The 21,863-nt window shown below is 52.4% G+C and overlaps 1 protein-coding gene and 1 long non-coding RNA gene across 2 annotated transcripts; one reads left to right on the forward strand and one right to left on the reverse strand.

Annotated features, from left to right (window-relative positions):
- Positions 1–4,289: 4,289 nt before the first annotated feature.
- RPRML (reprimo like) lies at positions 4,290–4,669 on the reverse strand. Its single transcript, XM_026512264.2, has one exon. The coding sequence runs from the start codon at positions 4,667–4,669 to the stop codon at positions 4,307–4,309; it is 363 nt and encodes a 120-aa protein (XP_026368049.1). The 3' UTR covers positions 4,290–4,306.
- Positions 4,670–8,250: 3,581 nt separating this feature from the next.
- Positions 8,251–19,067, forward strand: LOC130544715 (uncharacterized). Its single transcript, XR_008961229.1, has 3 exons — positions 8,251–8,459; positions 11,022–12,074; positions 14,417–19,067. It is a non-coding gene; the product is annotated as an uncharacterized LOC130544715 (long non-coding RNA).
- Positions 19,068–21,863: the final 2,796 nt, after the last annotated feature.

The raw sequence follows: 21,863 nt of genomic DNA on the forward strand, positions 1-21,863 counted from the left end.
CAAAAAAAGAGAAAAGAAAAGAGAAGAAGAAGAAGAAGATAGTTTACCAGTGTTGTAATCTGGTTTGTGGAACCAGCACAAGGAAGGGTGCAAAGGAAGACTCCAAGCCCATGCTGTCCGAAGGGGTGTCTGTGTCAGGAGGTGGCCACTGGCCTGCCCGCCTCGGTCAGCCCACGTGTGGGGGGCTACCAGTCCGCACCGGGGTGGCCTTTGGCTCCTTCAAGGTGGCAGAACACACAGAAGGCCAGACGATAATCTTGTAAGAGCTAGTTTTCTGACTGTTGCTTTATTTTTTTCCTCCTGAAAATTCTAGAGTGTTCCCTATGGATTAAGCTATCTATGGACTAGAATTGGAGATTCCTGAGTTTAAAGGCATGTGGCTGCAAGAGAAAGCAAGTGCCGCCTCGGGACACTCCCCCAGCTGCCGTCTCAGAGGCCTGATGCTCGCCTGGCCTCTGGGGTTCAGGGATCTGGGCACCCCGCACACCTTTTGTGACCTTGACTACCAAGAGAGACTCATGAGCCGCACTCAAGGGCTGCTATTCAGGAATCCTACTGAAGTCTTTTGTATAAAACGTGTGTGTGTGTGTGTGTGTGTGTGTGCGTGCGCGCGCACACGCACGTGTGCCCATGTGCACATGCATCCCTATGCCTTTTCCCCCACTTTGGAATGTTCGATGTGGGCCATTCCTGTTTGTACCCATAACCATCACACGTCACTCTTCGCCTCTGAATCCTCTCTTAATGCTCCAGGCTGCTCTTGGTCTGCTGCCGAGTTGGGGTCTGGGGAGGTTCAGGGAGGGGGCTCCCAGAAGCCACCCGAGCGTGGCTGTGTCAGGTGGGCTCCAACAAACAAGCGGTTAAGCGAGAGGATGCTCTGATGTAAGCCCTCCCTCTGTCCTCCATTCCTGGGGCTGTCTTGCTAGTGAGGGCCCCTGACCCCAGAAATTGCATCCCTGACTCAGAGGGAGGGAAGCAGAGGGTCTGACCTAGTCCTTGATATCGGTGGACCCAGGCCCCCAGCCCCAGGCTAGTGGCCCTGAGAAGGGACGGGAGCATCCGGGGCTTCGTGGGTGCAGGCTAGCTAGACCCTAGCTCTGCCACCCCCTTGCTCCCCCCGGTGCCTGGCACAGTACCCGGTCCACAGCGGATTCGCAGTAGACACTGGGTGAATGAATGAACTTGGGCGAGCCGGTTTAACTGAACTTTAGTTGCCTCTCCTACAGACATGCACACGGGACAATGTCTGCTCTTACTCACCAGCTAGTGTGGCGAGCAAACGGGACCATGTAGAGTCGAGTCTGGGGTCACACAGGCAGGGTTGAGTCCTAGCTCTGCTCGTTCTTAGCTATGTGACGTCAGGCAACCTCTTTGAGCCTTAGTTTCTTCGTCTGTAAAATGGGAGTAATAATGAAACCCTCCTCCCAGGGGTGGGAGCTCAGCACACTGTCTAACACATTATTAACATGATACATGATTTTTGTCCTGCTTATGAAAGTGCTTTGGAAACTACGAAATGCTTTGCAAATATGAATGACTCTTTTTCTGGCCAGGGATCTCCTTTCAAACAACCAAATATATTCGGCTGGGGAAAAGGTTCGTGCAATAAACTAAAAGAACAATAATCATAATAATCGTAGATAATCATGTTATTATCTATTACATGTCAGGCTACTTTACACACATCATTTCCCGGGAGCTCTGGGGTTGGTGGCTTCCCATTTTATAGATGAGGAAACTGAGGCACAGAGAGGTTGAGTTACTTCCCCAGAGTCACAGAGCTAGGAAGCATGGCAGCTAAGATTTCAAAGATCAGGGTCCCAGGTCATCTTTTGTGAACCTGGGACCTTGGGAGATTTGGCCCCAGTGTCCTGGGCAGGCCTTGTAGGAGGAACTCTCCCTACCCGAGAGTGGGGGTGGGAAAAAGACTTTGGAGAAGCAGGTCCCTCCTCGATCCTCCCAAGCTCCAGCTCAGGATTCTGATCCAGCCTCACCTTTCCCCTAGAGCACGAGACCTCATATGCTCTTATGTAACTGTGTTTCCCACTCCCCCGCCCCCACGCTTTATATAAGACAGTTCAGCAAACACTGGGGGACCCCACTCGAACTTGCTGTTGTCCTCCTGGAAGCCTGAGCCTGTCTTTGAGTGTGCCTGCGTGCGTGAACATACACTCATGCACATGTGCTCGTGTGTGCGTATTTATACACACGAGTGTACTTGTCATGAGACAGAGGGCACCAATACTCGAGTGAGGACACAGACAGGTCTTCATTGGCCTTTTTTTTCTTACAGTGAGAATAAGACTCCCCCGCTAAGGCTTTCCTTTTTCAGCAAATTCCAGCAACTTAACTCTTGAATGCCCTCCTCTTGCCCCGGTCACTGGGAGTGGCAGATCCACGTTATTAGAGGAAAGTTCTCACAGTGTTGACTCCTGGTCAGCCAGGAAAAGTGTCCAAGCCTTTGTTCCTCCTGAACTCCCACTTGCCAGTCACTTGGGGTTTTAAGGGAACCCCTGCGGCCGTCCGAGCTGCATCCTGCACGCATTGGGTCAGCCCAGGCTCCAGACACCCGTGTTGCACGAGGCTAGATACCCAGGCTGCCCAAATCATTAAAGGCTGCTCTCCCCAGGTGGTGCTGGGCTACCTGCCTGTCCAACCCATCAACAGAATGTTCTCCGCATTGTGGGTTTTGCCCCATGGACACTTCACAAGCAGTCTCTGGCCCCTGGCCTTTACTGGCCTGACCTGTCAAACTGGATGAATTCTCCCAGGTCTGAGATTGGGGTGGGGAGGTGGGTGGGAAGGTGATACGTCCCAGTGATGAGGATTCTGACTACCCAGGAGGGCCTAGGAGCCAGCAAGATTCTAGATTCTTCATAGTCCGAGACCAACTATGCTTTTGTTGGGATACTGTCCCCTCTCTTGGGGTGGGACTAGTGCTGAAGACAGAGGACGGCGCTCCCTTCGCTTCTCTTCCCGAAGCCAAGAAAGGCTTCATCCTTCTTCCTTCTCATTCACCTTCACTTCCACCCACGGCAAAAGAGAGGACGGGAGAAATCCATTAGAGCCCCGTCCCCCACCCCCCAGTCTTCCAAGCACCAAGGTGCCTGCCTGGGGTTAGGACAAACGGGTCTATACATGGGCTACAAAGCCCAGCTTTCTTTCCTCCTGTCTGCTCCCCCCCAGCCCTCCCCCAGACCAGACAGCAGAGCCTCCCACTCCCCTTGGCCAGTGAGTGCCAAGGTTCTTAGGCATTAACACTGCTTTAACTGAATTCGGCCTCTGCAAAAGGTGGCAGGGTTCTGGGTAGCAGGGGCATCTCACAATGGGAGGCTCAAAATTCCCTCAACACAGCTGCATTTGGAGGCCATTTTCTGCACTTTAAACATCCTAGGTCCTTTGCACCGCAAAGCCCTCTCCCAAACTTGCTTTCCCACTCCCCAGGCAGCAAGGGCGTATTTTCAGTGCCCTACGACTGCTGTCCACACTCTACAAGGGTGGGGTCCACACCAGCCCTTAGCTGAGGCTTTGGGCCCTGTAATTTAACTAGATCTAGCCACCTCCGCCCCATTAAATTTTATTTGTTCACGATCCTGACGTATTAATTTTGCTGTTCTCCCCCTGTGCATTCACACTGATTTTTTTTTTTTTAATCTCACGGAATTGATTAAAATTTCCCAAAGATTTAAATACTCTCACCAGCGGTCTGGCCACCCTGCAGGACCAGTCTTTTCCCCTCCGGGGCCACAGTCTCCTTGGCCTCCTTGGAGTGGGGTCTCCAGCGCCCCGGACCTGCCCCACGGCTCCGCAGTCAGGCGGCCAGGCGGCCCAGGGGGTACACACCGCCTCCCGCCTCCGCCCCCGCCAACACACATCCCATCACACACGCACACACACACCCCACGGAGGTGCGGGTGGGAAGCCGCCAGAAGCCCGACGGCTGCAGTTTTATTCCAAGGTTTCTTTTCAAAAGCAAAATCAAGCCGACCAGCTCAGCGACTCGGATTCCCCCCCCCCAACTTCCCCCACTCCGCCGCATCTACAAACACACAAAGCTCGCACGCACGTGACCTCGGCCCCGGCGGCCCCGCACGACCTCTCCCACCCCCCACGCCGAGGCGCGCACAGGACCAGCCGGGTGTGGAAGTCCCTTCCCGCGCCGCCGCCTCGAGTCCCGCGGTGTCCCGGTCCTGGCCCCCCCGAGGCCCGTCGCTGTCCCTCGCGCGGCCGGCCGGGGGGGGGGGGCGGCGGCAGAGCCCGTGCGGGGCACGAGGGTCCTGGTCTCCCTTCTGGTCCGCTTGCGGCCTCAGTACAGCCCCAGGATGGCGGCGCCCACGTCCTTGGAGGGCCGGCGCTCCTGCACCAGAAAGTTGATCATGCTCTCCGACTTGATGAGCAGGTTGCAGCCCAGGAAGAACACGCCAAAGACCACGGTGAGCGACAGCACGCAGAGCACAGCGATCTGCGCCACGCGCGACACCCACAGGCTGCGCTCGTCGGTCGCCAGCCCCGCGGGGACCCCGTCGCTGGCGGCCAGCGGCGCGCCCCCGGGGCAGCAGCCCAGCCACGTGCCCAGCCCGTGGCTGCGGTTCCCCACGGCGGCCCCGCCGCTGCCGCCCAGGCCGCCCGCCGCCTCCAGGCCGCTGTGGTTCAGGAAGGTCGCGTTCATCGCCGCTCGGCTCCCGGGGTCTCGGAGCGCGGGCCGGGGCGCACGGGGAGGCCGGCGGGCGCCCGCGCTCCCGGAGACGCTGGGGTCCGGCTGCGCGCGGGGAGAGGGGAGGGCGGGAGGTCGCCCGCGCGCCAGCACCCCTCGGGCCGCCTGCCCCTGGGCACCGGGCGGGAAGCGGCGGCCCGGAGGAACGAGCAACAGGCTGCGCGGGAGCTGGAGCCGGAGAGCGGATCGCTCGTCTCGGTCGCCGGCTGCGCTGAGCGTCCGCCCCGCCGCCCCTCCCCTAGCAACGGCCCCGCCCCCTCTTTCCCCCTCCCCCTCCCTACCCCCTCCCTTGGGCCCCCGTTGCGCCCCGGGGGTGGCAGGCGCGGCGCCCCCCGAGTTCGGGGGCTGGCAGGGCTCGGAGATGCGGGCAGCCCCGCCCTCGGGCCGGCGGAGGTCGAGCCCCTGGGGGCAGCGGCGGGCTGTTTCGGGGTGGAAGATCTCCCCAAGGCGCCCGTTCCAGGATTCGGGGCTCGTGGCAGTTAAGTTCTTCCTGAAGTCTGCCCTGAATCTCTTCCCCGCTCTTCCGCTCCTAGTAAATCTTCGTAGACATCAGAGGAGTAGCGGTGACCCCCGGCATTGGCTTCCCTCGCCTCTCCTCCACTGCGGCGGCGGCGCCGGGGACCGAGCGGGGCCGCGCGCCCCTCCCCGCTCCTCCCCGCTGTCCCCTGGCTGCCGGCTGTGGCGGCGGGGCGTGCTGCCTCCTTCCCACCCTGCCCCCACCCTGCCTCGCTTGATGTTTTTAATTTCAATCGGAGAAGAAGTGTATTGCGGGTTCCCCCCTTCATTACTTTTTACAAAATACGCACCGTTGTAAACTAGTTAGAAAGCATGGATTAGCCAAATGAAAAAATCTAAAACCTCATAATCCTGCCACCCCGAGTGTCGACGTTACCACCTTGGTCCAACACCTGGGCTTTCTCTTTGTGTGTTTCAGTACAGACGTCTATTCAGATGGAGATGCACCGTCCCTGCCTACCGTTCGTACCTCTTGTTTTGCAACCTTTTGTCGTTTGTGTCTCTTTTCGTAGTGAGACTTTTCTACAGCAGCGGTTCTGAATGGCCTGGAGGACTTGTTAAGATCCAGATGGCTGGGCCCAGACCAGAATTTCGGAAGCAGTAAATTGGGGCTGGAGACCGCAGGACTGCACTTCTGGCAAATTCCCAGGGGACGCTCTTGCCGATGCTCCTTCTGCGGGTGGTGCTTTGAGAAAAACTGACCTGTGATACCAGTTTAAGCCAAGGGATCGTGTTTCAAGGTACAGTCTACTACAGTTTATTTAATGAAGGTGTTTGTTTTTGGACATTTTAGGTGCCCCCCCCTTTTTTTGTGTGGGAAGCAATACCATAAAGAGCTTGTAAAAAATTCTGTGCAGACTTTTCCATAGTCTAATTTTTTCTTTTATATATTTTGAAAAATGGGCATGCAGAATCAAAAGGTCACATCGTACCAAATTGCTCTGCAGGAATACACCAGTTCAGGGGGCACCTGGGTGGCTCATTCGGTTGAGCATGAGACTCTTGATTTTGGCTGAGGTCGTGATGGAGGGGGGGGAGTGTCCTGGGATCGAACCCTGATTGGGCTCCCGACTCAGCTGGGAGGCTCAGCTGGGAGTCCGCTTGAGGCTTTCCTTCCCTCTCTCTCTGCCCCTCCCACCCCCCCAACCTCCTGCACATGTTCTCTCTCCTAAAATATATATAAATAAATCTTTTTAAAAATTAATTAGAAATATACCAGTTCATACTCCAGTTCTGTGCGAAAGAGAAGGCATTGCCCGTGATCCTGGTTATTGTCATTATTTTAAAAATCTGCCTGAGCTGATGGGATGTCAGATGGTTTCTCATCCTGGTATAATTTGCATTGTTTGAGCGTGGAGAAGGAGAGAAAGCATTTAGGAGTCTTTTCCATAGTCCAGGCAAAAGGTGCTGCGGGAGGCTTGGATGGGGCTGGTGGTGGTGGAGGGAGAGATGGGGGTTGGAAGGGGCTTGGCAAGTGGGAGTGAGGGGACTCAGGACGCCCCCAGCACGAAGCATCTCGAAGCCACCGCCCCACCATGAGAACTAATTCACGTGTGTGTGTCTCCTGGGAAGCTATTACATTTCTCATTTTAGAGACAAAGAAACTGACACGCACAGAGACACACAGGAGAAACTGGGGGAAGAAGACCTGGCTCACCCTCCCGGGTCCTGGGAAAGCCACCTGGCACAAGGGCACTCAGAGTTTTCAGGGCAGGAGTCTCCCTACCCTGACCAACCCTGAGAGCTGGGATAGAACAGGGAGACAAGAGGTTTCTGGCCAGGTATTTTGTCCTTTGCTTTTGACAAGTGGATTTCTTTAGAGAAATGCTTGGTTATGTCCTTTGTCCATCACTCTCCCGAGACCAACCCCCCAAGACCAACCCCTGAGCTTTGCTATACCCTGGACATGTGGCTTATGCCCTTGACTCCATGCAGCTGAGGTCAGGCTGCCTGCTGCACGGAAAGCAGGGTTGGGAGGAGGAACAGTGGGGACCAGAGAGGCCTGCCTACACCAGCAAGAGGCTGTGAGGAGACTGATGGCTGGCCTTTCCTTTATTAAGCACCTACTGTATGCTCAGGGCATTAAATATATTATTATCTCACTGAATTCTTACACCAGCCCTTGGGTTCCACTGGATTGTCCTCTTGACATGAAGAAATCGAGGCTCAGAGTGCTTACTCAAGATCACACACCTAGTTAAGGATCAGAGTCAGAATTTGAACCCAGATCTGTCTTGTTCGAAAGCTACCTTCTTAATTATTCCTGCCCTCCCCCCTTCCGTTATCCCTGAGCTGGTTTCTGTGGCTACCTGGGGGAAGAGGAAGATGCTGTCCTTGACGTGGGGTCGGGAAGGCAGAGAGAGAACATGGGCTTGTGGAAATAAGCAAAGACCACCCAAATGAGCAGATGTGAAGGCTGTGTTTTCCGAGCCCGATTTCCCGAGGGAGTCAGCCACCATCCCTGGAGTTAGGCAGAGAATGGAAGGCCGGCAGAGCAATAGGAAAGCTTTAGAGCAGGACAAAGGGAAGACTTCGGGTTCTGGTCAGAGGCTCTTGGCGTGGGGAAGCTGTAGGTGTGCTAACTAGAAGGGGGGATACCCTGTATGATTGGTTAGGGGAACATATTGGACTTTTTCCAGTTCGTCCTACATGGGACGTGGGGGGCGAAATCAGGGAGGCTGTCAGCTGGGGGTCCAGCCTTGGCTGTGTCCGGCGGAGTGCCACAGGGGTTGCCACATGGCTGCCCAGAGAGGGGTTCGTCTCCTTGGCTGCTCTGCAGGGAGCGGGTCAGAGTTCTATTTTTATAGACGACGCGGCTATTGTCTGTGGGTACATTGGGTCTCTCAGACTCCTCGCCAGAGTTCTGGAGGAGGGGCCTTCCTGGCGCGGACCCGGACTGAGGCTTCCCATCTCGCGCTCCTCCCTCTGCTTCTCCCTTCTGCCCTTTCCGGAGCCACTGGTTCCAGGACGTCTGGTTGCTATTTGATGTGCATTAACTCTTAATTCTTTTTTTTTTTAAGATTTTATTTATTTGAGACAGCGAGAGAGTGTGCACGAGTGGGGGGAAGAGGCAGAGAGAGAGGGAGAAGCAGACTCCCCGCTGAGCAAGGAGCCCGATGTGGGACTCGATCCCAGGACCCTGAGATCACAACCTGAGCCAAAAGCAGCCGTTTAACCGACTGAACCACCCAGGCGCCCCATCCCTTAATTCTTACAACAGCCCTGAAAGGTAAGCATCTTAGTTATTACTACTTATCCCCAAATGTAGCAAATATTTCTGACTTCACGCAGCGTCCCGAGGGCCAGGAAATGGGAAGCTGCTTAGCTGGGAGCTTCTAGGTCAGAGTGTCTCATGAGGTTGCAGCCCGGGTGGTGGCCGGAGCCACAGGCGCCTGAGAGCTTGCCCGGGGGTAGAGTACGGGCTCCCGAGACGGCTCCCTGACATGACTCTCGTCTCGCGGCCTCCGTTCCCGTCCCTGTAGACCTTGCCACGGGGCTCGCACGGCAGCTGGTTGCCTCAGAGCCACCTTGAAGAATACGCGGGGTGGTGAGCCACTGGTGGGGGGGAGAGGGCAGAGAGGGAGGCTGCAGCCTAAAATGCGTGGGCTCTCTTTGTTATTTAAGCTTCACAGCCACCTTAGGGAGAGGAACCGTTAGCCCCATTTGACAGATGAGAACATGGAGGCTCAGGCGGAGAGAGATTTTGCCGGAGGACACGGAGCTGGTGACTGACACAGCCAGGATGTTAGCCCTTTGCTACCTTAAAACCTGACCCGGCTCTTTCTGGGACTTGGTGTGTGGATGGGTTGGGGGGGGTTTCATTTCATTGCTAGGGAAAGACACCCCCCTCCCCAGCCCCCAGAGCTTGGGGGAGGCCTCGGGAGCCTAAGAAGTTGTCTGTCAACTGGGCTGCCTTCTCTGCTCTGGAGACAAGGAAGCCAGTGCCTCTGGGCCCAGCTGCCACCCACACAGGACTATTTTTACCCGCCACCTCAGTGACAAGTCTGCATCTCCCAGCTCTGGAAAGGCCATCTGGGCAGTCTGGCTGTGCCAGGAAGAGCCTCCACCCTGAGGCCACCGTGTATGCCCTGCTGTCCCCTGCAGCTGTTTCTAGGTGAACTTTTAGCTTTCTGGCATGTCGTGGCCACCCAGGGTCAGTAAGATGCCTCCCTCCCCTAAATTCAGGGATTAACAAAACCTCCTTAATTAGTACCACTTAATAGATGGACCTTTCTGAGCTAAAATGTTTAAATCTGCAGATATTTTAAATTGTTTACATTTCAAACAAGGTGAAAAAGTGCTCTATGCATGAGCCATCTTTTTTAAGGATTTGATTTATTTATTTGAGAGAGGGAGAGAGTACGAGTGAGGGTGGGGGTCGGGGCAGAGGGAGAGGGAGAAGCAGGCTCCCCACTGAGCAGGGAGCCTGACGATGCAAGGCTCGATCCCACAACGCGGGGCTCGATCCCAGGACCCCGAGATCATGACCTGAGCCGAAGGCAGATGCTTAACTGGCTGAGCCACCCAGGCGCCCCCGCACAAGCCATCTTAATGATAAGAATAATTTTACTTGCATCTTCAAACTACACACATACACACAGATGGAGAATGCAAATACGTGACCATCGTATAACATACTTCAGGGAAGTCTAAGAACCTCTGGACGTAAGTTATTTTCTGAAGTGGTCTCAAACAACCCCCTAGGATCCTGTTTACGTGATTCATTTATTTGGCAAACTCTCCCTGGAGCGGGCAAAGGTTGCCTTCTGCCAGGTTCCTGTCCAAATGAGCTCAGGTTTCACACTGGCAGAGGGGAAGTTAATAATGTTTTACTGCATCTCTCAGAGAATTAAAATAAACACGGTTGCCCGGTTCAGCCTTTGTCCCCCACACCAAGTGGAGAGCAGCGGAGGGCCCCCGGGCAGCTCGGGCTATGGGAGCTTTACCCAAAGCAGCCGGAGGGAGAGACGCCAACGTGTCTGTGCAGGAGTAGAAAGGGGCAGTGCCCTGTACGCACCTGGCAGCAGATAACCGAGACAGGTGTCACAGGGATCGTGGAGCTTCACGTCCTGCCTCCCCCCTCACCTCCCACCACCTGTCTGATTTGTGTTTTGGAGAATGCCTGGATTTTGGAGATCCAGGATCTGTTTCTGCCTCTGCCCCTAATTGACTATGTGACCGTGAGAAAGTCAGCCATCCCCCCTGGGCCTTGACTGGCTCATCTATAAATCGGGGGGCTTGCATCAGATAGGCTTTAATAAACCTACGTTTACAAAAACAGGTGGTGGGCCAGATGGGCCATAGTCTGCCTTTGCTTTACATTTCCTGTGGGGTTCAGAGAGCATGGGGCCCAAGATCTGTGCCTGGTCTACACCTAAAGCCTGGGCCTCCATGACGCCATCCATAAAATGAGGAGCACGTTAATACCTGCTTTCTGCAAACTGCTCAACAGAGGCGACATTGACCTAAAGAGCTCTGATCAATACAGGACTTCTCAGGGCCTTTAATATGTTGGTGTGCATTATGAATTTCCCAGGGGGGATGCAAATGCAGGGTTTAACTAACACCAAGTCATATTTTTTTGCACTGTGTACCGCTCAGCACAGCACAATGCCCTGTGATCTCCCTGAAGTCTCATTTCCTTCCCTGTAAAACAGCGATGATGATAGCACCTGCCCCCTGAATTATCGGGAAGGCTGAATGGGGTAATGCCTGGAAACGGGCCTGGCACAGAGTAAATGTTCAATAAATGCTGGTAGCTATTATTTATAATAAGGTTCTTCCTTTCCAGCGCTGACATTCTGGGCTTCCCACTGCAGCATGTAATTAAACTCCAAAGCATCTGGCTTCCCGAGTTGAAAGAACAAGCCCAGAGGAAGGAAAAAGGAAGAGAAAGATCCTTCTGGATTGTCCATTTGTGCACCAACCTCACTGCCAGTTGTCACAACAGGGGAACACGGCGAGATGCCAACCCCTAACGGCAAGGCTTGGGGGAGTCTGGGGTCCCCTGCTCAGCTCAGAGGCTGTGGGGCATAGGTCAGAGGCAGCTGGGGAGGGCTGGGATCGGTGCCACTTTAGAGTCAAGCCAGAGAACCCAACAGCATCCCTCATGGATTAGCTTCCCTTTCCCCCGTCCTGGGCACAGTGACCCCAGCCACTTTCCGGCATGTGTGACATGCTGGAGGAGCAGTGACAGGGAGAGCAGGGCTGTGGAGGCGGGGACCCGGGGCTGGGGTGGTAGCACAGAGTACAGAGGGCAAGGGAGAAGGCTAAAGAGGGGGCGGGCACCAGGACCCCAGAGACTTTATTAAAGTCAGCCACACATGTCAGTTACCTTCCCTGTATCACACACACTCATGCTCACTGTTTTCTGTATCTTTCACTTTTGACCGTGGACATGTCTACCTTTTGCACGGAGCGTGTTCAAGTCCATGAAGGGAAGCAATGCTTTTGAAAAAGAAAAGAAGATGACCACCCTCGCAGCCTCGTGGAGGCCAGTTTGGAGGACGGCAGCCGACCAGGTGAGCGGTCACAATGAGCCGCTCCACTCACAGGCGTACCCCCAAAAGGATGGGACACCGGTGCAAATGCGTGTACACGCATGCCCGTAACAGCACCGTCCCAAAAGCCGCAAGGCGGAAACAGCCCAAAGGTCCACGGGCAGACGGATGGGCGAGCAGAATGCGGTCTCTCCGCACTGTGGGGTCTCACTCGTACGAAGGAGGGAAGTACTGGTGTCTGCTACGACAGGGATGAACCTGGAAAATGGCCCGCGAAGTGCAAGAAGCCAGACGCAAAAGGTCACACCTTGGACGATTCCGCTTACGTGAAATCTCCGGAACAGGTAAGTCCGCGGAGACAGAATGCGAGACTGACGGTGGTTGCTGGGGGGCTGGCAGAAGGGAACGCGGAACAGCTGCTTCACGGGTATGAGAGAAAGTCCCAGCAGGTCGGACCCTGAGCTCTCCCACTGTTCGGTAATATAAGCTATTAAATCCCTCATTATGAGTGAAGCTCCCTCCAACTGACTTCTGGTCGCTTGCACCAGGAATTTATCTTATTGCCGTGGTTTTCAAATCGTGTGCATTGTGGAACACCAGGGTTCCATAGAGATGTTGTGTTGGTTCTGCAAAACTTTGATTTGAACGCCCCAGGGGCTGAGGCAGATTAGGAAAAAAAAAATCGTAACCATCATCTACAACCCTGAATTGACTTCCTAAACATGCAACGTACATTTGCATTTGTAAAATGTATTTAGCTAACAAAATGCTTCTCTGACCTGTTGTTTGTATGAGTTCTGGCTAAAGGTTCATTTGAAAAAAGATCCAACTTCTAAAAATAAGCAGTATAATATCACCGTCCCAAGAAAATGATCATTTCGTACTTGAAGGTTTGGCTTCAAGCAGACTCACGGCAGCTCTGTTGGTAACAGGGGTCAGCCAACTATGGCCCATGGGCTACATTTGGCCACCCCCTGTTTTTGTAATAAAGCTTTATTTAAACAAACAAATAAATTCCTTTATGCATCCTGGCTGCTTTTGCCTATAATGGAAGAATTAAATCGTTGCAACAGAGACTTTAGGCCCCACAAAAAGTAGGACATACGTTATCTGGCCCTTGACAGGAAACGCTTGCTAACTCCTGGTTCTTACTGAGGGAAAATTGCAAGGAGCCTGAATGTTCAAGAAAAGGGGATTGGTCAAATTACTACAGCGCATCCCTTCAGCAAATAGAGTGCCCGGCCCCTGGTGCTGTCGGCAGCCGCCACTTGCCAGCTCTGGCTTGGAATCCCTGCCTTCTCACCAGCACTACCTGTTGACCCTCTTCTCCATGTAACCTGCGTCCCCTAGCCCCACACTGGGTCCCTTCTGCATAACGAAGGCCTTTCAGTCTTCGTGGGGATGCTCGCTTTTAATAAAAATGGCAGTAGTGGCTGCCATTGACCCTGCCTGGGCCTGGGCGTACATCCTCTCTCTTTCTCAGCCTCACCTGTGCAGGGCGTGTGATAGCATTCCCATCTGACAGGTGAGGCTCAGAGAGGTGAAGGAACCCATTCAAGGTCACACAGCTGGTAAGTGGCCGCCCTGTCTGGCTCCCAAGTTTCTCCCCTGTACCCCACTGCCCGCTTAGCTGTCTGTCCCAGCTTCTACTTCAGAAGGCAGACGTGCTCCGACGTGACTCTGATGTGCAGCCATTGGGTTGGTTTTTTCAAAGATTTTATTTATTTGAGGTGCGCCTGGCAGGCTCAGTTGGGTAAGCGACTGCCTTCGGCTCAGGTCGTGATCTCGGAGTCCTGGAATCGAGCCCTGCATTGGGCTCCCTGCTCAGTGGGGAGTCTGCTTCTCCCTCTCCCTCTGCACCTCCCCACTGCTCATGCTCTCTCTTTCTCTCTCTCTCTATTGCGAGAGAGAGCACAAGCGGGGGAGGGGCAGAGGGAGAAGCAGACTCCCCGCGGAACGAGTCGTTATGAAAGCACTGATTCTCAGCATTAACTATGGAATCGCCTGGAAAGATTTTCTAAATGCCAGCAGTGGGGTAGGAAGGGTGGAGTTGGGAGCAGGGGGAGTAGACTCGAAGGGGATACTCGGGACCTTCTGGGGTGGTGGTAATATTCGCCTTTTTGATCTGGGTGCTGGAGACTTGGGTGTGTTTACTTCTGTGAAAATGGTTGCATTGTACATTTATGATTTGTGTGTTTTTCTTTGTGTATGTTATTCTATAGAAAAAAAAATTAATTAAGGAAATAATAAAAGGCAGTTCTCATCAGTCTCTTCCCTGTCCCCTGGGAGAAGGCGCAGTCTGTGGTCCTCGACTCATCATCTCGAGGATGCTTTTCATAGCGTCAAACAGCTGTTGGCCTTGGGGTGTGTGCCAGTCCTTGGCAACGAGCACACCTGTTTTCTTACCGCTGCTGCGTCTCATTGGGCTGGTGCCGTGCTGAGCACTGAGCCCCAGAACGCAGTGGCAGCCCTCGCCAGCAGTCAGGCCCTATGGCTAGGTGCTACAGCTACCCCCCCCCCCCACAGTGGGACTCCTACAACCCCCCAAGTCCCAGGACCTAGGGCAGCAGGGATGTCAGCAGCTACAGCCCAGCACCTCAGGCCCAAGCTGTGAGTCCTCTGCTCGCTTCTGTCTTGTATCATAAGCCAATTCACTGGACACGCATTCTCTGGTCTTCATTTACAGACTCTCCAGTTTTTAGCTGGGCCCTTGGATGTGTGAGATGAAGACTCTATTTCCCATTGTCCTTTGCAGCTGGGTGTCATCACGAGACTCGGTGCCGGCCAATAGAATGTAAGTGAAATAGTCTGCACAATTCTGGAAACTGCCCTAAGAAGGACAGCGCTCTTCTTTACCCTCTGTTCTTTCCTACTACTTGGAATATGGCATGGAAAGGATGAGTTCCAGCAGCCATATTGTGCCAGGAGCAAAGTCATGCTTGCGCATAAGGGAGCCTGGGTCCTCTCTCTCTCTGTCCTCTTCTTTGCCCCATGGAGCGCCCTGTTGGCTGTGAACGGACTCCCTCAGGGCCTTTAACATGAGGGAGAAATGAGCTTCTACCCTATTTGAACCAGTGATATTTGGGGTTCTCCATTCCTGTCAACCCGACTGAATCCTAACACTCAGGGCCTCGGACTTGATCTTTGGCCTGAGTTCCCGCCCAGTGTGAGGATCAGGGTCCTGGCTTGCTCCTCCTACAGACTGGAGTTCTGCCCCCCACCCCATCTCAAGGGCTGAGCCCTGCCACCTGTTGCTGCACCCCCCTCCAGGCTGCCCGCAGGATTTTGTGTCATTGGGCTTGCCTCTTGCCAGGATGGAGGACAGCCTACCACTCCAGGTGCTTTCCTGGAGTGAGCCCTGCTTCCCTCCCATCCCCTCATGCTTGGCTCCTGCCCTGTGCCTGACAGCCTGGCCGCTCTCTGGACATCTGCCCCAGGGCCAGTGCCTATAATACCTTCCCCAGTGGACAGGTCCTGGAGCAGCCAGTTCCTGAGATATAAAGACAATGGTACCTTCATTTATTCATTCAACAGATGCTCACTGGGGACACACAGTAAGTAAGATGAGGGGGGAGAGGCAGGCCTGGTGCAGTGGGTACAGGCACAGGCTATAGAATGAGAATATGGGACGCAGCCATCAAAGACACTGGAACTCATAACAACAATTATAGACTAACAACTCAGAGGTTTCCTTTAAGAATGTGCTCATGACCTTGGCTCCCTGTGCAAGCCTGCACGAGTCACTACGCCTCTCTGGTCCTCAGCTTCCCCATCTGAATGTGACAAGGCCGAACCGGATAACGTTTAAGACACTGCAGGTCTGTCCTCCTGTGAAGGGAGAAGAGGGCCCGGAGCTCTTCGGCCTGGCTTTGCTTCTCATGGGCTGCTGCCTGGTTTGGGACCATAAAGCAACTTCCGTTTATTTATTATGATTTCGTGAGTTGAGCGGGGCTCGGCCGGACAGTTCTGGTGACAGTACCCTTAACCCCTCTGACCTCAGTGTGCTCTCGTGGAAGTGGGGATAATCACATGTACCCAGAATCCTCGCGGAATTCATGAGATAATCCCCTGGGTAACAGAGTAAATGAGGGAGGTTTCTCTTTATAGAAATAATCCAGCTAATAAATGAAGAAGCGATGATGGGATGGCACCATGTTAACCCCTAGGGAATTACCGGGTCTCGGCGCTAATGTCATAAGAAGGAGGCCCACTAGACGTTGTGTCCTCTCTGTGGGAGAACACAACACCTACTACGAAGGAGACTTGCCAGAAAACAGAACAACACCAAACCCACATCTTAATCTGATCAAACCTCTAGACTTGAATACAGGAAATACAGAAAACAGAGCGCTATGCTAAACTACATCATAGCTTTGCAGTCATCAAACCCAGACTCCGGACAATCTACAGGAGACATGACCACTTCTTCAACGATAAGTCGCAAGGGAAGAGAGAAAGATGAAAGAGGAACCTATGGATCAAAAGAGATTTAAGGGACATCAACCAAGCACAACTCGGTGCATCTTATTTCCACCTCGATTGAATCAGACTGTTGAAAATGCTTCTTGACATGTCATCATTGGAAATTTGAATACTGAATATGTTATGATATTAAAGGATTATTGTTTTAAGAAAGACGCCAAGAGATAATGTGTGAATTAACAGTTGACAAAGAACAGAGAAGCACCCAGCAGCAGGGACCTATGATGAAATACGGCTGGGGAGTGGGGGGAGAGACTGCTGGGAGTCTTACCCCAGCTCGGCCATTAGCTCACTCGCGTCCCTTCACTTCCTCAGGCCTCAGTTTCCCCATCTATGAAATGAAGCCAATGGACCCAGTGTTTAGCTTTGGTCTCCTTTTACTTTGTCTTCACGTGTGCAGCCCCGAAGCCTTTACTTGGTACCTGTATCCACCCCACCATGTGGCCATAGGAGCATAAAAGCAGCAGACGGGCAGAAGCCCAGAGCTGTTGACCCCTGCAGAACCCAGAAAGGAAGAGGCCACCTCCCTGAGGCACCTGGCTGGGAGGATCAAACTGCATGATCCCAGGTGGGGTATTTTCTCCAGGAGAGAAACCTCTGGAGGACTTCACTTACCTACAAACCATGGGCGTGAGTTATCTGCCCACCGGGCTGCTTTGACCTTGTTCTGATAACTGGGCATTCTGGTGAGTTCTCGTGACCTGCATCCTGGTCTGGTTATCTGCTGAGGACTCCAGCGGAGGTGGGGTACTGCTGCCTCTGACCCAGTCCCATGGGCACAGATGGACAACGCCGCTGCATGGCTACAGGTCACCTGCCCCCTCGATTCCTTGTTGCTGGCCCCTGCCCACCGGCCCTTCGAGTACGTCACTATGAAATATCAGCCTTAACACAGAGCCTCACACAGTGTGAATGCTCAGCAGAGAAGGAATGAGCACTTCCTTCCTGGACCGTCAGCGATGCTTAAAATTCTCTCGAAACATCAGGAGCTTTATCTTCAGAAGGTTCAACTGAAATACCCACCACCTGCTACCAACACCAACCGGTTTAACCCATGAACGAAATACCCCAGCCCCAAAGAGAAAGAAAGACAATGCTGTTAAAATGAGAGTATAGAGTAACAACGAAACCCACCATGTTGGTGTCAAACCTGGATTCAAATCCTTGCTCTACCTCGCACTAGTTCTGTGACCTTGGGCGAGTTACCTGACCTCTCAGCAGCTAATTTCCTGAGTGGGGTGAAGACAAAATGGCCCACTGCATACAGTGCTTGGCGTCATGCCTCTCACACCAGGAGGGCTCAGTATGTGTTAGCAATAATTCTCACTGGGAAGCCTCCACTGTAGCAGCCCCTGGGGGCCCCACCATGTCCTCCCCGCCCCCAATTACACCTTCTCTACTTTTCTTCTCCCTTATAAAAATCTTTCCTGTGCTTCCTTCTTTAGCGGGGTTGGCTAATGGAATCTCGTCTTGTTTTAGAACGGTGGGGTTTCAGGGAAGGTGGAAAGCCAATACAGAGGCTACTCCAGGCCTGGGAGGTCTTCCAAAGGCGCCTTGAGAATCACATCTCCAACTACTCCATATCAGCCCTGCAGCTAACTGGCCTGGAGCTCTGGCTAGCTGCCCCGCTGCAGACAGGACACGCTTTTACAAGATACGGTAGCACAGGGCGTTGTCCAGGCTTGAGGGACCAAGGAGGTGGAATGGGGACCCAAAGAGCCCACAGCCCAAATTCCAGCTCTAAATACTGTGTAAAGTGGGGCTATTAATGCCCACCTCCCCACGTAGGGAGCACAGAGGAGGAAATCAAAAATGTTGGTGCCCAGCAGCCCACACTTCCTGTATATGGGCCGCTGCTGGCCTCTAGTGGCCACTGGATAGATTGCACAGCGCGTTGGCCTGAAGACAGTGATGGAGTTTTTCCCCACTTCTGCATGGGCCTGACGCTGGGGTTCTCAACCAAGACAGACCTACAACTCCTTTTTCATAAAATTATATTGTATGTAACTGTAATAAACCCGATGCAGGTATTGACATATAGTAAACGACATATTTATAGTGTACGATTTGATAGTTTTTGACCTACGTGTATACCCCCGAATCCACCATCGTAATCGAGATGGTGAACATGTCCTCACTCCCAAAAGTTTCCTTGTGCCCCTCAGTAATTCCTCCCTCTGCCCCTCCCTGCTCCCCCATCCCCAAGCAACGATGGATCTGCTTTCTGTCATTCTAGAGTAGTTTGCACTTGCTGGAGTTTCTTATAAATGGATCCATGCAGTATCTACTTCTTTCTTTGTGGTCTGGCTTCTCTCAGCATTATTTTGAAATTTTTCCATGTGTGGATGGATAGCTCATTCCTTTCTGCTGCTGAGCAGCATTCCAATAGATGAGTGCACCACGATTTGTAGATCCCTTCAGAATGGTGGTAATTTTAAAAATCAATAATAATGCCCCAAATAGAAGAGAAACCGAGGGAACGTAATAAAATAATAGCTAAGTTCCGCGGAAATGCTCAGGCATGATCACACCGGAACATATTATGATGTAAACAGACACTTCACCTGTTCATACAGTTACGACGTGAACCCACTTTGCCAGAAGCTTTGGTTTGGCTCCAAAGCCCCACGGTCAGCCACTCCGAGGGTACGATGCTCAGTGGCCTGGTGCGTGAGGGCTGAGAGTGGGCGGAGAGGGTGGACACAGGCAGATTTCAGGTCAGTGGAAAGATTTACTTCTCACCGGGCTGACCATCAGGAAGGTATGTTTCCTTTTGAATCATCAACACTGGCACAACAAGATGCAGCCCTAAACGTCTGTGCTCTTGACGGACAATGTTCTGCCCCAGGGAGATGCTCCCATCTCACTCTAGATAGACCGGGGGGGGGGGGGATGGGGGGTGCATCTGCATCGAAAAGTTTAATGAAAGCTTGACAGGACCCCTGCTAGGTACTATCTCCTGGGCGTGCAGAGCGACTTTGAGCAGAGAAGTACTTAGGTAAGAGAAAAGACAAATTAACGAACTTGTCGGATCTTTCCTCTCAGCCTGAAGGCGATAGATTTGAACACAAAGAAATGTCATTTTCTGGTTGTACTGAGTGTACAATTTCTTCTTGTTTCATGGGCCTATTCGTGGTTCTGGGGGTGCACGGGGATTTGTACAGTATTTGCCTTGGTCGTAAATGGATATGTTTGCATTATCACATAAATCACATTGCACATTACTCAAATTTGTATGTCTATCTAGACTTTAAATATAACGATACTAATTCTTTACATTGGCAGTGAGATGGACAGTGGATGCTAGGATTATGAATTTTAACATTTTCATTTAAAAAGTTACTTATTGGGGGTGGGTGCCTGGCTGGCTCAGTCAGAGTGTTTGACTCTTGATCTTGGAGTCATGAGTTCAAGCCCCACGTCGGGGTTAGAGATTACTAAAAAATAAATAAATAAAAAGTCACTTTTAAAAAGATTTATTTATTTATTTGAGAGAGAGTGTGTGTGTATGCATGAGCAGAGGGAAGGGCAGAGGGAGAGGGAGAGAAATCCTTAAGCAGACTCCCTGCTGAGCAGAGCCTGAACCGGGGCTCAATCCCAGGACCCTGAGATCGTGACCCGAGCCGAAATCAAGAGTCTGGTGCTCAACCCACTGAGCCACCCAGGTGCCCCAAAAGTTACTTATTTTTAAATAAAAATTTAAATGAAATGTATAATTTAAATACAATTTAAGTTAAATTGTAAAAATTAAGTTACTTAATAAAATTTAATTCAGCTTTTAAGGAGTAAAATCATATATGTGCATTTATGTCTATTTGATATAAAAATCTGATATTTATTAATTCTCGTCTGTACTTTGCCTTTTGAACTATTAGGTACTTTCCAATATGTAAAAAACCTAACTTTGGGGGAGAACATTAGAAACAACGAATAAAACATTTTTACACAGATTTTTATTTTTGATGAAAATATATTTACATCTTTGTTCTTTGAATATATGTTTTTAATCCTTAAATATATTTTAAAATCTTGGTAATCATAACATAATTAGTGATTCTGCTGAAAGGAAAAGAAGAAAAACAAATTTTATAAACTAGTCATCATCATTGATAAATTAGGTATATGTTTATTACTCATTCCAACATTGTTTTTTGTTTTTATTTGAGAGAGAGACAGCGCATGCATAGGGGGAGGGTGGGGCTGAGGGAGAGGGAGAAGCAGGCTCCGTGCTGAGCAAGGAGCCCGATGTGGGGCTTGATCCCAGGACCCCGGGATCATGACCTGAGCCAAAGGCAGGCACTTAACCGACTGCACCACCCAGGCGCCCCTCCTTCCAACACTGTTGGCCCAAGCCGCAATGTCCCTCTGCCCTGCTGGGAAGATGAGTCCGGAGGCGGAAGTACAGGGCAGCACTGTCCACCTGTAAGCTCTTCCTACCTTCTTGCCGTCAGCCCCTGCCATCCTGTTTCAGAGGGTCGAGTGGCCATCAGTCACAGAACTTTCCTTTGCCTCCTTTCTGCTACAGTTGGTGGGAGTATCTCTCAGACTTCGTTGGTGACTAATGACACTACGATGGGCCACCTTCATGGGGAGGGGACAGGTTGTCCGGTCACCACTTCCGAGAGGGTTAACCCTACACTCTCTACCAGGCAGGTCTCTTTTGGCTGCAAGTGACAGAAACCCAATTCAAACTCGTTTCTGCAGGAAGGGACGTTTAAGGACTCGCAGGATTGCAGGAAGGGCAAGAGTGTGTTTAGTTCTCAGAAAGGGTGGGCTCTAGGATTGAAATCCTGTCTGGACTCTGCTCCCTCTTCGGGGAGGTTTATCCTCTCAGTAGGGCTCTATCCACGTGATTCCAAACCGTCCACTTCCGGCCTCACACCTGAGGGCTTCCCGTGGGAAGACGAGCTGCTCCACTCAGATTCAATTCAAAATGTGGTGGCGGGGCCCTAGGCACACCCTGTTCCCTGGAAGACAGGGCCCTGTGACAGGCAGTCTCCACTACCACCCCATGGGGGAAGGAGCTCCCCACAAAGGCAGTACCGTTCACCGAGGGGAAGGGAGGTGGGCAGTCAGAACAGCCAGGACTCTCCGCCTTGCCCACCCGGCGATCTTCATCACAGTTATCACCGGTCCTTCCAAACCCATCTGTACTTTCTGCCGGAAGCTTGAAAGGGCCTCAGTTTGCATGGTTAAGACCAGAGTATTTCCAGGAGAATGATGACGTCACAGAACCGGGGTTCCAGAGGCAGGCTGGCCCAGCACCCCCACCTTCTTTAGAACATGGGGAGCTGTGAACTGGGCGGGGTCAGGGCATAGCTCATGTGGAAGAGACTTTGTTCTGCTGACTCTCAAGGAAAGCCTGGCCTGTCTGGGACCTGGGGTCAGAGAAAGCTAGGACAGAGGTAAGCTTTGGAAGGGGAGGTGGGAATGCACCTGCCGGAAGTACTGTATTCTCCCACGGAAACCCCGAGAGGGGACTTCACGGGCAGAGATAGAGCTCCCTGCTTCCCAAGGCTCAGTGACACCTGTCTCTGAAGGAACCTACGGAGTCAGGGTACAGAAGGGTTGCACGAGACACACCTATACTAAACAATGAATTGTGGTTTGTCTGAAATTCTAATGTAATCGGGCATCCTGTAATTTTATTT

The sequence above is a fragment of the Ursus arctos genome, unplaced genomic scaffold, assembly GCF_023065955.2.
Source record: "Ursus arctos isolate Adak ecotype North America unplaced genomic scaffold, UrsArc2.0 scaffold_24, whole genome shotgun sequence".
NCBI lineage: Eukaryota > Metazoa > Chordata > Mammalia > Carnivora > Ursidae > Ursus > Ursus arctos.

Excerpts from the sequence above, each read along its gene's own strand:
- RPRML (XM_026512264.2), bottom strand. The coding sequence starts at position 4,669 with ATGAACGCGACCTTCCTGAACCACAGCGGCCTGGAGGCGGCGGGCGGC.